Source organism: Castor canadensis, chromosome 3 (assembly GCF_047511655.1).
Source record: "Castor canadensis chromosome 3, mCasCan1.hap1v2, whole genome shotgun sequence".
NCBI classification, from domain to species: Eukaryota; Metazoa; Chordata; class Mammalia; order Rodentia; family Castoridae; genus Castor; species Castor canadensis.
In genome coordinates, this window is record NC_133388.1 from 177,902,426 (window position 1) to 177,922,366 (window position 19,941).

General features: G+C 36.0%; 1 protein-coding gene across 4 annotated transcripts in view; it reads left to right on the forward strand.

The window, feature by feature from the left end:
- The first annotated feature begins 7,931 nt into the window (after positions 1 to 7,931).
- Positions 7,932 to 19,941, forward strand: part of Colec10 (collectin subfamily member 10) — a 39,843-nt gene continuing 27,833 nt past the window's right edge. Inside the window, exon 1 of one of the 4 annotated variants that reach the window (XM_074069110.1) lies at positions 7,932 to 8,211. In XM_074069110.1, the coding sequence (XP_073925211.1) occupies positions 8,064 to 8,211 (148 nt within the window). In that variant the 5' untranslated portion in view covers positions 7,932 to 8,063. The remainder of the gene's footprint in view (positions 8,212 to 19,941) is intronic. The other 3 variants (XM_074069109.1, XM_074069111.1, XM_020187840.2) reach the window with 3 other exon arrangements.

Consider the following 19,941-nt stretch of genomic DNA (forward strand, 5'->3'; position numbering starts at 1 on the left):
GGCTATTCAAATATTTTTCTCATTTTTATTTAGTTATTTGTATTATTGTATAAATTTGATATAAGACCTTTATTGAATGTTTATTTACAAATATTTTCTTTATTTGGCTAGATACCAATTCTTTATTAGATGTATGATTTGAAAATATTTTCTTCTAGTCTGTGACTTGTCTATGTTTATTTTAATGGTATTTTGTAGCATAAATGTTTCTAATTTTGATGTAGTATTATTTACAAATTTTTAAGAATTTTTTGTGTAATATTTAAGAATCTTTTGATTAAGTCAATGTCAAAAAGATCTTCTATTTCTCTCTCTAAGCTTTATAGTTTTTATATCTTATATTTAATTCTTTGATCTATTTTGAATATACTTTTGTGCATAGATGAGATATGGTTCTAAGTTTGTTTCCTTGCATGTGGCTAATTTTGTCAGCACCATTTATTGACAAGATTATCTTTTTCCTACTGAACTGTTTGGTACCTTTGTTAACAATCAATTAACTATTGCCATACGATTTATTTCTGTACTTATGAGTTGTGCATTAATAATTAGTGTGTTGTTATACACCACTCCAGATTAAGTGTGTCTGGTGGCAGCAAATTTGCTGGATTTTGTGACCACCCCTATTCTTATCAAACTGCTGTTCTCTTCAACTGAGATGAAGGAATTTGGTAAAGTTGGAGCCATACTTAAAGGCTTTATGCTTACACTGTTTTTAAACAAATCTGTGGCAGCTTTTTAAGAATAAATGCATATAAACTTGTTTTCTTTGGTCAATATGCAGAGCCCTGAAATGGTTAGCTTTGATAATATGTCTAGTTTTATAGACATTTCTGGAAAGAATGCACTGACCCCTTCACATAGCTATTGCTGGAACTTCCTCCCTATCCCTGATTTTTAAGGGAAAGAATATGCTTCTGAAACTCATCTCGGCATTCTTTCCCACAGGAGTAATTTTTGGAACATCTGGTTCCATATGGCAGATTGAATAGATATGTTTAGTCTGTGCTCCTCACAGATTGTCACCAAAATAGCAGTAATAGAATAAAAAATCCACAAAGATATGAAGAGAAGAAGCAAAGGAAAAGTGACGGTATCATTATTTTGGAAGCTAGTGTAAGTATAGATAGTGGATACTACAGAGAAAAACTGTGAAAAACTGTCTTACTGAGAACAGCAGAGAGAAGTAAGTTGACAATGCTCCAAATATTCAGAGAGATAAGGAAGCGAGGGCACTAGATAACACGTGGCTTGAGTGGTGGCAAAATGAGGTAAATAGGAAGACAGGGAAAGTCTTCAAAATGAGCAATTTCTGCTCTGGAGTTGTATACCTATTTTATGCAGCTAAATATATAGCTGCACACCAATTTTATGCAGCTAGTATATACATACATATATATATATATAAAACTGATATTTCTGAGTATAAGACTAAAGTTTTGCCCCTGAAAGGTTGAATAAAAAAGATTCTAGACATGAATATAGCAGCCATAGATGAGATGATGGTGAGATACAGAAGAAAAAGAAGAAAGTAAAAATGAACCGTGGGACACTTAATTCTCTCTGGCATCCAAATGCTAATAGGAAGATAAATGCATCACTGAGGCCAAGAGAATGGAGCATGTTGAGTGAATTGTCCAGGTCAAGAAAAAACAAACAAATGTGAATGAGGGCTCTCCACATATTAGTCACATCATTACCATCTTACTCTAGGTACAGTTCTTAGTTAACTAATTCCTCTTATATACACAGAGCTCCAGATAATATGGTAGTGACTTCTAACTATGAACAAGTTAGTATAGAATAGTTATATTTTAATAGAGATAGAAATAAGAAATATATAAATTAAACAGAAATAAAAGGAATTTAGACTAAACAGGAATCTAAGAAACAGAAGATGTTTTTCTGAAAACTATAATTTATAGCTAAGATGATAAATCATTGAAACAAAGACAAGAGCATTAAAGAAGAAAAAAATGGGAAGACTCATACATATAATAAGTGCTCAATAAATAGTTGTTGAATGAATTTAATTTTTATAATTTTAAAGGGTTTTATACTGAAAATATTTACTTTTAAGTTAGAAATCATTTATAAAAGTATCTGAAAAATCTCTAAATACTTGGCATTAAACAGCACACTTTAAAATATCCTGTGGATCAAAGAGAAATAACAAAGGAAATTAAAAATATTTTGAACTGAATGAGAATGAAAACATGACATATCAAGGTTACTGAAATTTAGTTATAGCAGTAAGTTTTTTCATTTTTTTTATTGGTTTAAACTAAATGTACAAAGAGAGTTTCATTGTAATATTTCCATGTGTTGCATACATTGCACCTTGATGAAATTCACATCAATTGTATTTGCTCCTACATCATTCTCTCCTTTTCCCCTGTAAATAATTTATTGTGGTTCAATATTAAATGCATATTTAACAGAAGAATTGAAGAGTCTCAGTGCTGAAATAGTTCAGAAATTAGAAGTCCAAATGATCAAACATACTCATGATAGAAGGTTCAGGGAAGCAGAGAAATGGAGAGACAGAGGCTACAGATAGGTGGAGGCAGAAGTAAGGAAGTTATGAAGAAGAGCTAGCACAAGAAAATTTATAATATTGATAGCTGGTCATCAATATTTATAATATTGATGGCTTACAGATAATCTGATGTAGTGAATGCAAAATTTACTGAAATTGCAGAACATGAAGTATAAAAAGGAATTCTTAAAAACTTCAATGAAGAGGAAAAAAATTTCTCTACATGTTACTGTAAACGTCTGTCTACTAATTTCCATTTCTTACAAAAAATGCATTTAATTAAGTTAACCCCCGAGACAGAACTTTAATCTAATAAGGAACTTATGTGAATGGGAAAAGTCAAAGCCAAACTTGAGTTATATCAATCTGTTAGGAAATCCCTTCTGGAGATTAGGTTGTCATTGTGTTGCTAGCCTGTTTTAACTGGTAAAACACTTCTGCCTAAGGATATGTTCATTTCATACCTTGGATTATGTTTTCCCTCCAGATATCATTTAAGCTTGATGCATAATAATTAAAATGCACAAGCACAGATGTTTCTAGGTCTCTGTCAGGAACTAAGCAAATGTTTTGATGTGTCATTTCTTCCAGTAACTATACATGAATATCACAAGAATGTTGTATTAGTTTCCCAGGGCTGCCATAACAATTCACCACAAACTTTGTGGATCAAAACAACAGAAATTTATTATCTCACAGTTCTAAAGACCAAAAGTACAATCGAGGTATCACTAGGGCTGAAGGCTCATGTGGAAAATCTCCTCATTCCTTTTATAATTTCTGCTGGATGCAAGGCTGCACCTTAGCTTGTGGTTGCTTAACTCCAGTCCTTCCCTCTGTTTTCACATGTCTTTCTCCACTTGTCCCCGTCCTTTGAGTATCTCCCCTAAAGACACTTTCCATCAGATTTAGCGCTCATTCAAATAATCCACAATCGTATCTCAAGACCCTTGTCTTAACTACATCTGTAAAAATGCTTTTACCAAATTAGGTCATATTCTTAGGTCCAGAGGGTTGTGTATGTATATATCTTGGAAGGGGCTAGCATTCAACCCACTAAAAATGGGTAGAAGAATAACAGGAGGAAAATGTCACATGTTATTCACCTCAGTGGCATGTCATATTTGAAAAAGCACAAATGCTAAGCCTGGAATGTCAGTGCCCTGGGAAATGGAAGGTGAAAGCTGTCAGAAAAATGTGAAATGATAGAGACAATTTCTTAAACCAGCCACTGATTCTTCCTTCTCTTTTTACATGTACCCTCCTTCCAATTTCATGCCAGTTATAAACTTGTTTGACTTGCTTTCTGTTTCAAAAACTATGTTTTAAAGCAAAACCAGTGTTGATTTGAAGTTCTCAATGGCTTCATTTTGGGGGGGATGAAAATGAACCCTTTTAAGTGCCAACAGAAATCTGTCTGGGCAATATTAGATATTTTTAGCACAATAATGAGACTATATTTAACATAATTTGACAACTTTCATTTATTCAATCATCTCTCCCATTTTAAAACTTATGTCATTTTATATTTATAGGGATATCAAGAAAGCTGTACAAACTTTTATTTAACATTTATACCAGACTTACAATTATCAATTATGTATACCATTCCCTTAAATGATTCACAATTAGAATCCTACACATACTTTATATTTTTCTTTTCTTCACCAACAAATTTATTAGAAAATTAGTCTAGATTCCATTGTCTCACTCATCATGCCAGTCAATTTTAGCTGCATTTTTATTTGAGCACAGTTTAAACAACTTAAGAAATAATGCTCAATTTCCAGATGCTAAGATTAAGTAAGTAAGTGAGTGAGACCAGGGGCCAACTCAAAGACAATGCCCTTCCTTTACTGATTTTGTATTCTATACCATGTTTCTTAATTTACGGGTTTTCTTTTTTATCTACAAGATATACATACTTGTTTATCTTTACAATTTGTTGTAAGAAATTAAATTACACAATGTCTCTTAAATCATTACCACAATGCCTTACATAGGACAAGCATTCAATAAAAAGTGGTGTTGTTATTATTAATTTTGCTATTATCATGAGTATTTGGTAATGACTTTCCCAGTAGTCAAGAGATTACTCTTTCTTCTTTCTAAAACTATTTCCACTGGATGTTCTATTTTATCCATAAGGTTCTATGCACAAATTACTTGACTACTATGTCTGATAGCTTGTGTTCAGCCTTCATCGTACACGTAATACATTAGTTGGCATTAGGGAAATGTCTAAACTTTTCTGTCTTTTGACTTCTATTATGTTTTGCTACCTCTCTCTTTGTTTGCTAGCTCTTCGTTATTTTTGTGGTCCCTAATTGTCATTTTTCTCAACATTTATATTCTTGAACTTCTCTCTCATCATTCTGCCTTCATTGATAATCTCCAAACCACTGACTCCCAAATTGAAATTTCAAGTTCTGGACTTTTACCTAGAGTCAAGACCAGCATTCCAAACTTCCTGCTTATACTCTCCAACCGGTCATTTCCTTGACTCTTACACTCAAAAACAGTCCCATTATTTTTCCTTCAAAACTAACTCTTTACCAGCTTTACTTAATGGAAATAATATGTTTCCTTGTGGAGTAATTCTGAAGATGACATTTCTTTATAAATCATGGCTAAAAGTAGAACAGCCCTCTCTGGTCCATGAATGTCTTCCTCTTTGAATATCCACATATTTACAAGTTCCCCATGTTCATCATGGAAAACAAAGGGAACTATACTTTCTAATCCAGGGTGGAAAAAAATCAGCCCTGGGGACCAGTGTCATGAAAGACATGAGTAGAATATGCCTATATTAAGAGTTATTTAAAAAGTTTCTCTTTATCTGTTGTTTTAAACATTCAATGAGTAGACAACCATATACATTTGTCTTCCTCAAAGCTTGAAAAGTATAGGCTCACAGATTGAGCTGCACAGATGTCTATGACAGTGTTATTTATGTTAATAATAACACAAAATTTAAATTCCCAACCCATAAGATATCGATTAAATACCATGTGGTGGAATAAACTCTGAAGCAATTTAAATTGTGTTATAATTGTCCATTAATAGACAGATATGAAATACATTATTGAATAAAAAGTAGAGATTAGAAAGAGGAAAAATAGGATATGCCAAGGAAAAATATTGAGGAATCTTATTTCCTTCATATTGTTACCAGGGGATTTCTAAATATAAATGTAGTGATTCTACTTTCATTGTGTTCCAGAGAATGCATGAAAAGAAACAAAAGAAGTGAAACAGATTTAGAGTAATTTAAACAGTTTAAGGAGCACTGATTTTTGAAGAATTTCAGAATTCAAAAAGAATATTAGATATCAAATCCAAAGTCACTTTCAACGCCTGATAGCAGTTGAAATTGAGTGATTTTCTCCATGTCACATACCTGGTCATGACAGATGTGGAATATGAGGTTTCTAACATCATTCTATTAATTCTCACTATTTTCATATCACTGTTAACGGGACAACTGCATCCACTTTGGACATTTTAAGTGTGTGTGAAAATTGATGTCTCCCCAAAGCTTGAGACTATTCACCTTTATGGAAACCAAATAGCACTGTAAGAGCAGGAATTTGGGGGAATAGTTTTTATTTGATTTTTTATGATTTCTTCGATGGACAAATTTATGCAAACTGCTTAACTTCACTGAGCCTGAGCTACTTTGCCTGAAAAATGAGTTGATTACTATCTATTCCACAGGGCTGTTGTGATGCTTAAATTAGATAAACTTGATTTGAGACCAGCCCTCAGCTGTACATAATAACTCTTTGATCAATGCTAGTTCCTTTCCTTCCTTCTTCCTGTATTGCTTATGAAGAGACCAGTTCAGTAATAATGTAGATGTATTGAATTATTCCCCCCGCCACACACACACACCAAGCTTTATAGTTTTAGTCCTGACCCAAAAGACTGTAGAAGAAATTCTTGTTGATTAAGCCATTCTCTTTTTGTATCTTGTTATGGCAGTACTGAGAAAGTAGTATGTATATTTTTGGATTGATCATTTCATGTAATAACATCTCTTAGGGGCTAAGGCTTAATCAAGACCTATAAGGTGCTACTTTTCCAAATTCAAGAAGAATAGGTCCAAAATTCCTTCCATCCATTTCAAGGATAAAGAGGATAAGGAGCTTCTAAAATATAAGTGATTCTGGTTCTAATCTTCCAATATCTTACTAAGTGTAGGCTGCTCATATAGAATGTGGGTTGGTGAAATTGAGGGATACATAGATACATAGAAACATGGAGAGAGAAAGATATCTCAGTCTCCCTATCTACATTTATACCAAATATATATAATCTAAGTCTAAATCAACTCTACTTTTCAAGAAATACAGTAGTATAAGTTCCCTCATTTTATCAAAAACTTGCTACAAGCACCATTTTAATAAAATGTTCATGTCATACTCTCGCATACATTTCTATGGCCATAATTTGCCAACCGTTAGTCTTATTAGACAATTGATACCCTTTTCTGTTTTTGTCTTGTTGTTCAAATAAAGCTTTGTCTACATTTTAGAATATTTCCTTTAGGATTGTATGTCAGAATGGGCAATTATTAGGCTAAAGATCAGAAACATTTTTAATATTTTTTTCTTTTGGCACTACTGGGGTTTGAACTCAAGAGTTTTGTATTTGCAAGGCGGGCCCTTCACCACTCTAGCCATGCCTTCAGCCCTTTTTGCTCTGATTATTTTGGAGACAGGGCTTCAATTTTTGCCCAGGTCAACCTAGACTCTGATCCTACTATTTTACACTTCTTGCTATACCTAGGATGACAGGCACATGCCACCAAGCTTACCTCAGCTTTTTTCTGTTGAGAGGGGTTTTCTTTTCTTTTTTTTTTTTTTTTTACTCTCTTGGCTGTCCTCAACTGCAATTCTCCAAGTAGCTAGGATTGTAGGCTCCTGACTAATATTTTAAATACTTATTGCTGAATTGCTTTGCAGAATATCTGGTTATTCTTTCCCTTGGGTTTAATCCCAAAATAATTCTCAGAATCAAGAAAAGGCAGTATGTCATGGGGAGCATTGGGAACACTGTGATCAGCTACCATGTCAGGTCATGAATGTCACATTACAAAACTCCCAAAGCCATGCACAGCATTTGGAAAACGTGCAAAAATCTCTGTTCCACAAGCCTTCAGGAACTCTGCATTTCAATGCAAGGTAACCTACATTGTCAGCTCAAGTACTGAGCAGAAGGCATCTCTCTCCTCTCTCCTCTCAGGGATGTTTCCACTGACCTGCACATTTGAGTGTTTAGATCAGAGATAATTCTTAATAAACTGCTGTCACTTGAAAGTAAACAGTCTGGACAATGTATATTCCATCAGAGATACTGAGAAAATAAACAATCAGGCTAAGCCTCCTTCTTGTCTTTGTAGCCCTTTCTGGAATGTGTGCTCCACATTCTTTCCCTTTCTTCCCCACAGCAGAAGGTTTTACTTGAAATAAAGCTGTTTGTCTGGCATTTCTAGGGGACCCTCTTTAGAAGAACTACAGCAATGAATGCCATTGGAGTTCTGCTTCAAAGCCACCAGTTCATCCTCCTGCTGCTATTTCTTTTGCAAATTCAGAGTCTGGGTCTGGATATCGATAGTCGTTCTGCCACAGAAGTCTGTGCCACACACACAATTTCACCAGGACCCAAAGGTGAGGAAAGAAACTCAAAACTCCATATAATAAATATGATCTTTTTTCTTATCTTTCAACCCCACCCTGGCTTCTCAAAGACTTTCTCTCCCTGCTTTCTTAAGCTTCCTCTCATTTTCTTGCTATTTTGGAAAATCATAGTTTATGACTTATCTAATGCTTTCCCACGATTTTAGGCTAGAAAATTTTGGGAAGGAGTAGAACACAGGGCAGGAATCTGACTAATCTGACTAAACTCATTTAGGGAAATTTTCCCTAGAGGAAGACACATAATCAAGCCATTGTCTTCAGGACCACTTCCTTTGAAGACATCTATCTCTATTCTTAGGCTGTTTTCCTTCCTTTCTCATACTAATTGTGATAAATCTGTTTAGGCAAATGATCAATAAAATAACAATTAAATCTGAAACACATATTTCATAAATTAATGGGTGCATGGGTTTCAATGAAGAGAATGGGGCTTTTTTTAAATCAAGGATTGGAGAAAATATATAAATGAACATTTCTTTATTTGAAAGTGGAGTCTTTAAGGTCAAGTGCCTTCAGCTGAGGAATGATAGAATATTGCATTTTTTTTTCAAACAGAGTCAAGGTCTAAGGTCCAAATATGCTTCAAGCAACTAGTTGATAAAAAAAATCTGTTTTCCTGGTTTCAGCTCTTACCCTTTTGTTCTGAAAGTGGTCACTGCACTGCAGATTGGTGCGCTCTTATTAGTAATTTATGCTGTTTCTTCAGGCTACAGGGTGGTAGAATTGCAGCTACTTAAAATTGTAAGTAGAAGAAAGGGTCTCTCCAAAAACTTTTTAAAATGCACGGCCCGATGCTTGTCAGTTATTTAAATGTGTGTGGCTTAAAGTGCATTTTTCTTAATCAGTTAATTAATTTCCTCCTAAGATTGCAGTCCAAGTTTTAACCTTTGATATCATAAAATAAATGCAGGGAGGAACAATGGGACCTGGGGCTTCCTAATAATTTCTTGGGTGAATAAATAAATAACGTGAGGACAAATGTTCAGAAACGAAAGTTTTCGTTAGAAATAATGTATTTACTTAAAACCATTACTGAATTTCCCACGGAGTGTAAGAAAGTTTGTATTCCCTGTAAGGAGTCATGGAGAAGGATGAAAATTAAAGTTTTTCTTGTTTAGCAGAAACAAGAAGAGAAATATGTAGGATATGCTTACGAAAAGAATTCCATTACTTTTTTGCTTTTAAAAGATTACAAAGTATAGGTGCATCTTAAATCTTTTCAAGAAAAAGGCAAGGCATATGCTTTTTAAAAATCAAAACCATTTTATTTCATTTTATCACTTCAATTTATATGCAAATAATATGTGTTGAATACCAAGGGGTGTCCACCATGACTCTTTTTATCCTCATTTTTTTTTCACCTATTGCAAAACTCTTTATTCCCCTCGGAAATCCTGTTATGCTTTCAAGCAATGGAAACCTTGCTAATGCCCCTCCTGAGCCTGTGTAGATGATTACGAGGCAGAGAGTGGCAGGACGAAGATGTGAATAAAACCAGGAAAAAAGAACGTGGGGAGAGGTGTTCTAGAACCCTGAGTTCCAACTGCTATTTCCTCTTCCTTGGAGCATGGAGACTTTGCATCAAATGAATTCTAAGTTCCCTCCTTCTAAGGAGATTTCATGATTCTGTCATGTACTGAGCACCCCCAAAGTTCCAGAAATTGTATTAGATGATGGGGGTTTGAGTTAAGGTAAAGAACCTATCTCAGGACTTGTGTCTACATATCAAAGGCTGGAATTAGATTCAACTTTTGGGGTCAGCACCCAGTTGACTCGTGTTTTTCTTGGCTAATTGCATAAACATGCACATGGAGCAGTCTGAGGATATTTACAGCTGCTTTTCCTGTGCACTAGGCACCATGTTAGAAGGAGATACACCAAAAAAACAAGACATGGCACCTTCTATCAAACATAAACCATCTAGACTACATTATTCCTTCATGAGTGATCTAACAGCTCCTGTACAACTCCAAATAGGGCAGCTTTGTACATTTAACTCCATAAAATGAAAAAAAAAAGAGAAATGCTTGATGGCTAAGCACACATTTTAAAGAACTAGGCTGTATATTTTGCTCAACATATCTTTTCCTACAATCAAACCAGTCTATACTTTTCTCTGCGGCTAACCATCTCATCACTCAGTACTGCAGTACTGAGCCTAGAAATTTCTAGACAGTCTAAGTAACAAACAATAAAAGGAATTTGCTCTAAATTCATCTGGGAGAATGGGAACTAAATAAATTATTCAGAGTTTCAGATGAAATTTTTGTTCAATGCATGACACTGTTTTTATGGAATTATTTCCTAAATATGACTTAGTGGAAAGAAAAGTATTGGACTCGAGTTTCTTTGGCGATTAGCATGTATTACACCCACTTATGCTTCAGTTTGTTTATCTGCAAAATGGGCCTTCATCATAGACTTTTCTTTTTATTAAGGTAAGATAATCAATGTAAACTTTAATTGTGTAGATATCATACAGAGATAACTCTCCTTATCTTTCATCTCCCCATCTAAGTCTGAGGAGTAACAATTTTTAGGATAAGCTTTGTTTCAGTTATCAAAACTTCTTTGTTGAAGGTCACCATTTGCTTTCTATACCTTGATTTATTATTTTATGCTGTTTAGCAGGAAAATGTTCTTTGTATGTGTGTGCTTCCTACCTTGGTGATTTCTTTTAGCAATTTTTGTGAAATTCTGACCTCTAGTGGTTTGACTTTAAAATGACAACGGCAAGACAGTTTTACAATAAAGTTTATAAAGAATTTCAAACTTGTTAAGAAATATTTGGAGGATGTTTATCAACTTTCATGGAAATTTAAAATATAGCGTCTTCTTAAATTTCCACAACTTCCCTACTTAGTGGAAGTATATTAAACTTAAGCATATGGGAACAATCTCAGTGAAGCCAAGTGGAGTCACCCAATTCTTCCAGGAGGTGTACTCTTGCAAACTGCACTGCAACCCTGGCCTTCTGCCTCCATGTCCAGTGTCATTCGTGACATCTACTAGTTTCTAATAGTTATATCTTGAGTACAAACACATCGTTGGCCCTTTTTGGTGATAAATCATGGCTAGGACAATGCCTAAGCACATGGGATTCAGGCAACCTTAGAGCCCAGCACTTGTTAGATTCTAAAACATGCTGAAATGTGATGGCACATCCCCTTTTTCATAATTAATGCCAGTACTTCATTAATTTGTTTGTGAATTAACACTATTTTACCCTTTGTTTGTATGGCTTCTTTTCCCATGTGGTCTTCTCTGGGATGCTGGCCTTGTTTTTGATTCCTCACTCAGAGCCTCTGCTCTTGATGCGTCCTGTGCCTGGTCCTCCTCTGCTCCAGGTCCTCCCAGGGATAGTTCCTTCTCCTCACTGTGGTTGTAGGCCAGAGTCATTGCACGGTACCTGTGCTGTCTGTTGTAGGCATTTGGATACAATGGTCCATACCATTGTATGGTATTATTTTCATTGACTCATGACTAAATGAAAATCTCTTTTGTGTGAGAGCAGGGATCCTTTCCATCTTGTTAAGTGTGTTTTCCTACTGGACTTTACTGAATATAGCGGAAGCTTGGAAAGTACTTTTTATTAAATAATTGAATCCAAATTTTCCAGTGTCCCCTAACATTTTATCAACAGATCAGGTATCAACTCAATTGCTTCAAAATATCCTGTATATTCTATAGTTACCCAAGAGTGTTGCACATTCTCCCCAAACCCCTTAAAAAGGGCTGCTTCTAGGGTCCTAGAGGCCATTGTCATCATACTACCTCTCCAGTGGCCAAAGAAACACCCTGCCTGTGGTCAAGGCTTCTCTAAATACAACAGCACCACAGCTTCCCTGGAAACCCTGTCTCAGTCTTGCCTGGCCATGTAGCCACCTTGTTCAGTAAGATTGCTTCTTGCTGCTTCTGAGAGCAGTGAAACTACTACAAGGAACCATTGTTACCAGAAAATCAGCACAGCTATCTACCTTGGTGCTTGTGTCCTGTGAGAAAATAATCCAGGCAAGACATGGAAATGTAGTGAAAGTGATAGTAAAGTTTATTAGGAAAAGAGTACACTTTTAATAGTCTAAAAGTGGATCATTCTAACGTGAAAATGACAATGACAATTACTTTTACCTTGGACCAGTTTTTATTGAAATGGAAGGGGCTTGGAGTGTTAAATTCCTCCCTAAGACCAGCTTGGGAGGCTGAAGGCACAGTTAAGGTCAGGATGCTAAGGTAAATCACAGATTTACAACGTACCAACTATTATTGAGTCCACCTGACCCCTAGGGTCTGGTTTACAAGTCTGACTCTTTGATTTGTTAAGTAAAAATCTTTTGTCTCAGGCACTGATGTTGACCTACCTTAGGATGGGAGACACAAGAACATCTTGTAACATCCCTTGATCTTAGTGGACTATCTTGATTTTTAACAGAATCTGTTAAGAGTTAGAAAGTTTAATTACTGTTTTCCTCTCAGAGACCTTGAAGAATCATGCATTTTTGTTTTTGGTTCCCTTAGCATAGCCCCATCATTCATGGCTAACTGCTACATATCATCATCACTGCTCTTCCACACATGTGGCCTGTGGTGAAATCACAGAGAAGAGAAGTGCGATCTTCCTTTCAGAATGACTCTAATGACAATGTCAGTCAGGTTAGCAAGAGCAGTCATTCCACCACACCCCGAAGAGTTGACATTTTCAACCCTGAGATTGCTTTACCGTTGTATTGTGATTTAATTACCACAAATGACTTTGAAGGGAAAAACATATAATTCCCATTGTATAGATGAAGAAACTGAGGTTCAGAATTATTATGAAGTCACTGGCCTAAGGCAGAGGAGGTTAGAATTTAATTCAGTTATTGTTGGACTATGTGCTCCAGTCAGCCTGCTAAACCTTCTAACTTGTCAGAGAGGCCCTCGTGCGGTGTTGACTGGACCAAAGTATTACATGTAGGCAGATGAATTCACTGTTTCAGTTTTTACTTTAAACTTCCATTGGTTTCCCTGGAACTAATGCATCCAGAGACCAAGGCACATGTCTGAATGCCAGGCAATATGGTGGTACACAGTTGCCTCTTCTCTTTGATAAGAGAGGCTATGTCATACAGAAAGCCTTGTGGAGCTCACCCCTGTTTTCTGGGATGATTTTTTTCTCAAATCCTTTAGCCAAAAGAAAACATGGTCATCCACTATTTTACTGGACATGGCTCTGTATCCCAATAATTTACACACTTGAGTTATTTCTCCAAATTTTCTCAGCTTCCAACACAAAGAAGCCTTCTTATGACTTCCAAAAAACAGGAAGTCGGCTATGCCCAGGAATATTTGAATCCCTCATGCTCAAATTGAAAGAGTTCCTGTAAGGTAACTTGGTTGAACCCTACCTATTTTTCCTTTTGTGAAAACTATGACCCAGAGAGGTAAAATAACTTGTTCTGGTCATATAACTAGTAATCGATGTTAAAGTTACAACTAGAATTGAGCTTCTAGATTCCTGGAACATGTTCATTCCTCACCTTTTATCATTCTCTGTCATAAATTTGGGGAGCCAAAGGTTGGTAAAAGAATTTACCAACATGGAGAGTTCTAGGAAGAAAGCAATGATTTATCAGGACACCATTAAAAGGGAAGACAATGGTAGACAGCTGCATAAAGAAACATAGTTCTTGGAGACAAGGTTGAGAATAGGTTTTTTATCTTCGGTGAGGCCACTTTTGATTGGCTATCTCTCTTTTTGTGGCCCTTACAGATTCATTGTCTTTTCTTGGATTATGGCTTGAATTTAAGAGAGGGGAAAATGTGGTGACATCTCTGCCAGCTTAGCTTTTACTTCTCCCATTCCATCTGGGCCTCCCAGAAGGCCTGACTCCTCACTCACATTACATCTGTTCCTTGGTATTCCTTTGTCTGCCATGTCTCCTTAAAATGGAGGCCTCACTCACATTGTCCTAAAGCATAAAATGGTCCCTTGGTTTTATAAATTAGCATTAGAAAAGGAGCTCTGTGTGGTCCATGTATAAATATGGCACAGAATTGCTTTAACTTGAGATGTTAATCTGCCAATTCCTCCCTGGTGATTTTATCAGAGAAGTTAAGTAAGTAAGCATTGCCTGGAAACCTTCTTATTGGTTGTATTAATTCATTAGATTCATTCATTATGCATTTTAATATGTATTTTATGCATAAGAATAGACCAATATTTTAGGTGGCTTGGCTTCCTTAACTTTTATATCTAATGCATGGACATCTGATACCGTATTTTCCCCTTTCCTTCTCCCTTTGAGTCAATCCAAGAGAATATTTCAGGAGAAGAAGAATACAATTCCAATCTATCTAAATGTGAATAATGATGAGTTAGGAAGCAGTGAATGGTGATGATGAAAAAAAAAGTTTGTTTCATTTTAATAAGGGCATTTCTTTTATATGCCACTTCTCTTCTCAAGTCTCTTACATAACTGTTTGGCTATGTACCAATCACGAGTAGGGACATGATAATAGGCTCTGTGTGTTGGTAAAAGTCATGAACTTTGGAGAAAGATAACATATGGCTTTAAATTTGAGTTCTGCTACTTTCCTAGCTATGTGACCTTAAAGCCTCAGTATCCTCAACTTTAAAATGGTGATGTGTATTTAATATCAGACCCCAAACCCTAAAGTTGGTACAGGAAAGAGTAGGAAATACTTCGGAATTAATAAGTATAGGCAAAGACTTTCTCAATGGAACCCCAGCAGCTCAGCAACTAAGAGATAGCATAGATAAATGGGACTTCATAAAACTAAAAAGCTTCTGCTCAACAAAGAAATGATCTCTAAACTGAAGAGACCACCCACAGAATGGGAGAAAATATTTGCTACCTACACATCAGACAAAGGACTGATAACCAGGATATATAGGGAAGTAAAAAAACTAAATTCTCCCAAAATTAATGAACCAATAAAGAAATGGGCAAGTGAACTAAACAGAATTTCTCAAAAGAAGAAGTTCAAATGGCCAAAAAACAGATGAAAAAATGCTCACCATCTCTAGCAATAAAGGAAATGCAAATTAAAACCACACTAAGATTCTACCTAACCCCTGTTAAAATGGACATCATTAGCAACACCACGAACAACAGGTGTTGTCAAGGATGTGGGAAAAAAGGAACCCTTTTACACTGCTGGTGGGAATGTAAACTAGTACAACCACTCTGGAAAAAAATTTGGAGACTTCTTAAAAATCTAAACAGATCTGCCATATGATCCAGCGATACCATTCTTGGGGATACACCCAAAAGAAAGTGACACAGCTTACTCCAGAGGCACTTGCACACCCATGTTTATTGCAACACTATTCACAATAACCAAGTTATAGAGACAGCCAAGATGCCCCACTATTGATGAATGGATTAAGAAAATGTGGTATTTATACACAATGGAATTTTATGCAGCCGTGAAGGAGAATGAAATGTTATCATTCACAGGTGAACGGATGGAACTGGAGAACATAATTCTGAGTGAGATTAGCCTGGCCCAAAAGACCAAAAATCATATGTTCTCCCTCATATGTGGACATTGGATCAAGGGCAAACACAACAAGGGGATTGGACTTTGATCACATGATAAAGCGAGAGCATACTTGGGAGGTATGAGGATAGGTAAGACACCCAAAAAACTAGATAGCATTTGTTGCCTTCAATGCAGAGAAACTAATGCAGATACTTTAAAGTGACTGAGGTCAATAGGAGAAGGGGACCAGGAACTAGAGAAAAGGTTAGTTTGAGAAGACTTAATTTAGAATGTAACACACCTGCACAGGAAAGCAATGAAAGTCAACTCCCTGTATAGCAGGAACATACAGGGAGTAGAGTTATCTCAACTAGCAAAAACCCTTGTTCCTTCCTATTATTGCTTATACTCTCTCTTCAACAAAATTAGAGATAAGGGCAAAATACTTTCTGCCTGGTAGTGAGGGGGTGGGGGGGAAAGGGAGGGGACAGGGGGTGGGATAAGGAGGGGAAGGGGAGAGAAATGACCTAAACATTGTATGCACATATAAATAAAAGAAAAAAAATTGTACTATCAAATAAATAAATAAAAACAAAACAAAATTAAAACATGTTTAGCATATAGCTTAGCTATCATTATTTCTTTCATTGGCTTCCATTTGCTGTTATTAGTCACCATAAGCTTCCTCTCTCTCCACTTTCTTATAACAAAAAGGCTCAGCGATTAGGGGTGGTGGTTCATATTCCTAATTCAGCTACTTGGGAGTCAGAGATAGGAGGATGTGGTTTGAGGTCAGCCCAAGCAAAAAGTTAGTGAAACTCTCATCTCAATAAACTGGGCATTATGGTATATACAGCTGTAGTCCCAGCGAGGTGGGAAGCTTAGGTAGGAGGATTGTGATCACAGGTTGGCCCAGGCTAACCTGAAAAATAAAGCAAAAAAAAGCAGGGGGTGGCTCAAGTGGTAGACCAATTGCCTACCAAGCACAAAGACCTGACTTCAGACCACAGTACCACCATCTAAAAAAAAAAAAAAGGACATAGATGGTAAAGTTGGTTTTCCAAACAGAAACCTACCAGGGAAAGTACACCAACTCTGTTCCTTACTACAATTTCCTGTTTAGTTTTAGTCCCACTTCAAAGTTGACTTTTATTCTTCAATAGGTAACAAACACAATATTGCCTCCTTTCTGTAGCTTTCCACATGGTCCTGATGTTCCTTTTAATTGAAATGCAAATAATAATGCTATAAACAACCCTGGCAGTTATAACAGGGACTCAATGAGGTTTTAGACACACCAAACTAAAGCTTTGGTTTTCTCATCAGGAACATGGGGCTGATAATATTATAACTACATCACAGGATCATAATGAGAAAAAATGAGTTAAGCCCTGTGAAGCACTGAGCGCAGTATCTGACACTGTGTCAAGGACTATGTAGATGTGACCAAATGGACAGTCAGCAAAACCCAGTGGAGAATGAGACTGTTTTCTTTGCTCATTTTTCTTTCATTTTTTCAGGCTGGGGATGTAGCTCAGTGGTAGAGTTCCTGCCTACCATGCACAAGGCTCTGGGTTCAATCCCCAATGCAAGAACAAAAAGAAAGGGAAGGAAAGAAGAATATTTTCCTCTGTGTGTTTTTGACCTTTGGTCATTCATGATACCTATAGACCAGACATGATGTCTTTTATTCTTCTTGTTTAGGTCTATGAAAGTCTCCCTGTGGGAACTCTGTTAGAATGGTTCTGTTCATCCTCTCTAGATCTCATAATACTCCACCCCACAACATGTCTGCCTATCTATTTGTGTACCATATATTTGATCTGCAGTATCCTGTAGTTTTATAAAAATCCTTTAAATTATATTTTATAGCTTTCTCTGCTCTTTTACCAAACAATTGTAAATATATGTAGTAAGAATCTGATACACAAATATTCAAGCAAAGTAGTATCTAAATAATTTAATGTTTTTATGTTATTTATTGTGATTGCTCTTGATTTGAAAACTCTGCAAGCATCATTTTAGGTCTCTTGTGGCCACTTGACAGTACTTGTATCTGTTATGCAAATTATGTGCACAGAAATCTTTTGAATCTACAAAGGTTTATCTGTTAGTTCATTTTAGTTCCACTGACATTTATAGGGATAATTGTCCCTATTTTAAAAAGAAGAAAACTAAAGCACACTGCTTTTGAATGTGATTTGACTGCACAACTGTGAGCAAGTGTTCTTAAGAGAAATTCTGTACCCATTCTACCTCTCTAAGGAGGAAAGAAGGAGACCTGATTGACTCTGCTGATGGGATGAGCTGAGGTCTGTTAAATGAAATAATGCAATTAAGGAAAAATCAGCTATATCTTAACAAGACAGCTTAGACTTACTGATTTTGCCAAATTCTTTGAAGTGGCAACTCTTATTGCTCACTGCATTCAAGAACTTCTAGATTCCAAGGATCATTTATTTGATGCCACCCATTGACCAGTATATATGTAAGACATTATAATATTTGGTGTAGTCAAAAATATTTTTAATAGCCTGTGCCACCTGACTTGAGATGAACTAGTATCCAGAAAAAATATTTGCTGTTCAGAGACAAAAGTTCCAACAAAGTCATCTCTCTCTGTCACCAGACCACAAGCTGTGTGATCAAATGACAAGACAACCAAAAAGAAGAGACCTATATGTCCAATGGGAAGTTGGGAGATGGAGTAAGGCAGTCATTGTGGCAATATGAATCATGCTAAAATGAATCTCCAAAGATATTAGGACACATTGAAACACCATAAAAGAAAGTCTCTGAAACTATTTTTCAGTGTCACACTAGCTCTATGCTTATCATGTAAGCAAGGCTGGCAGTCCATCAACTATTGTGGTAGCAAAGCCAGTACTGGACCACAGTCCAACCACTGAAGTGAAGCTTGCATAGATTGTACAAAGGCAGAGAATATGACCTATCTTCCTAGATTGGAGTATACTAAAGATGATTTTTTTCAAATTAAAGTGCTCAGGGTGGGGGATGTAGGTCAGTGATGTATGTTTGCTTAGCATACTCAAGGTCCTGGGTTTGACCACCAGCACCAGAGGGGGAAAAAAGCCCAACATTTGATTAAGCCATATAAAGAATGTTTTTCTCCTCTTTCCATTATTAGAAGAAGCAATATTATGTTGGAATTATTTTAATGTGTCCCAATAACAATAGCATGAGAGTTTCTGCTGTTCTTTCTTCCTGATTTTCTAATATTTTAATTCTGAGCAGATAAGTATATGCAGATCTAAAATGTCTGCCAAAATGTCTCTGCATCTGCATGTAAGTCTTTATTACTGGGAACCAAAATGCATCCTATCACTGCTTGTTCTCCCATGTCCCTTTCTTGTGTCACTATAGAAACATGGGTGGAAAATGATGGGTTCTCTTTAGAGGGCAGAACAATATAGATGAGTAAAAGCCAAGTCTCCTGACTCCTTTGTCATTGATCTTTCCAAAATCTCACCTTGTTAGATGACAACAAAATACACTCCTTTAGTGCAAAATTCTCCTTCAATAACTCACACACTTATACTTTGTTCAGTGCCTCCTTCCCAACCAAACTGTTAGGGTTAGATCATGTCTCCTCCATGATAATGCTGAATCCCTAGGACCCAAGGCAGAGCTTGGTATCCAGTAAAAATGCCATAAATATCTGTTCAATGAGTGAGCAAGTGAATAAGTTGTGAAGCTTTGAATCACAGTCAAGAGCAAAGCATTCCACTCTTATCACAAAAGCCTGTATTCTAATTCAGTAGTTGACATTAATATGAAAGTTAAATAAGAATACATTATTTAAAGAGTTAAATTACTTAAAGGCAGCAATTAGAAAGTAGTAACAAGGAACTAGATGTTGAATTACCAATGAAATAATTCTATCAATAAATTCAGAGAAATTAGAGATTAATTTGAGACAAGACTCAAGGGTAGGACTTAGAAAGGGAAAGAAGGACCATAGTTCTTGTTACACTATCCACAGTGTATCTTTCAAATTGCAAGAGTATTTCATGCTTGTGGTAACATATAATGTGTATAAAGATATTAAAAAATTATTATGTGTAAAGAAAAGCTAACAGTCTCTTTTTTCACTAGCATCTTTCCATTTCTAGCCCCATTTCTCTCAGGTAATCATCACTGATTGGTATTAATACTTTTCTCTATATTTATTCTATTAATTTTTCCTTATTCTAA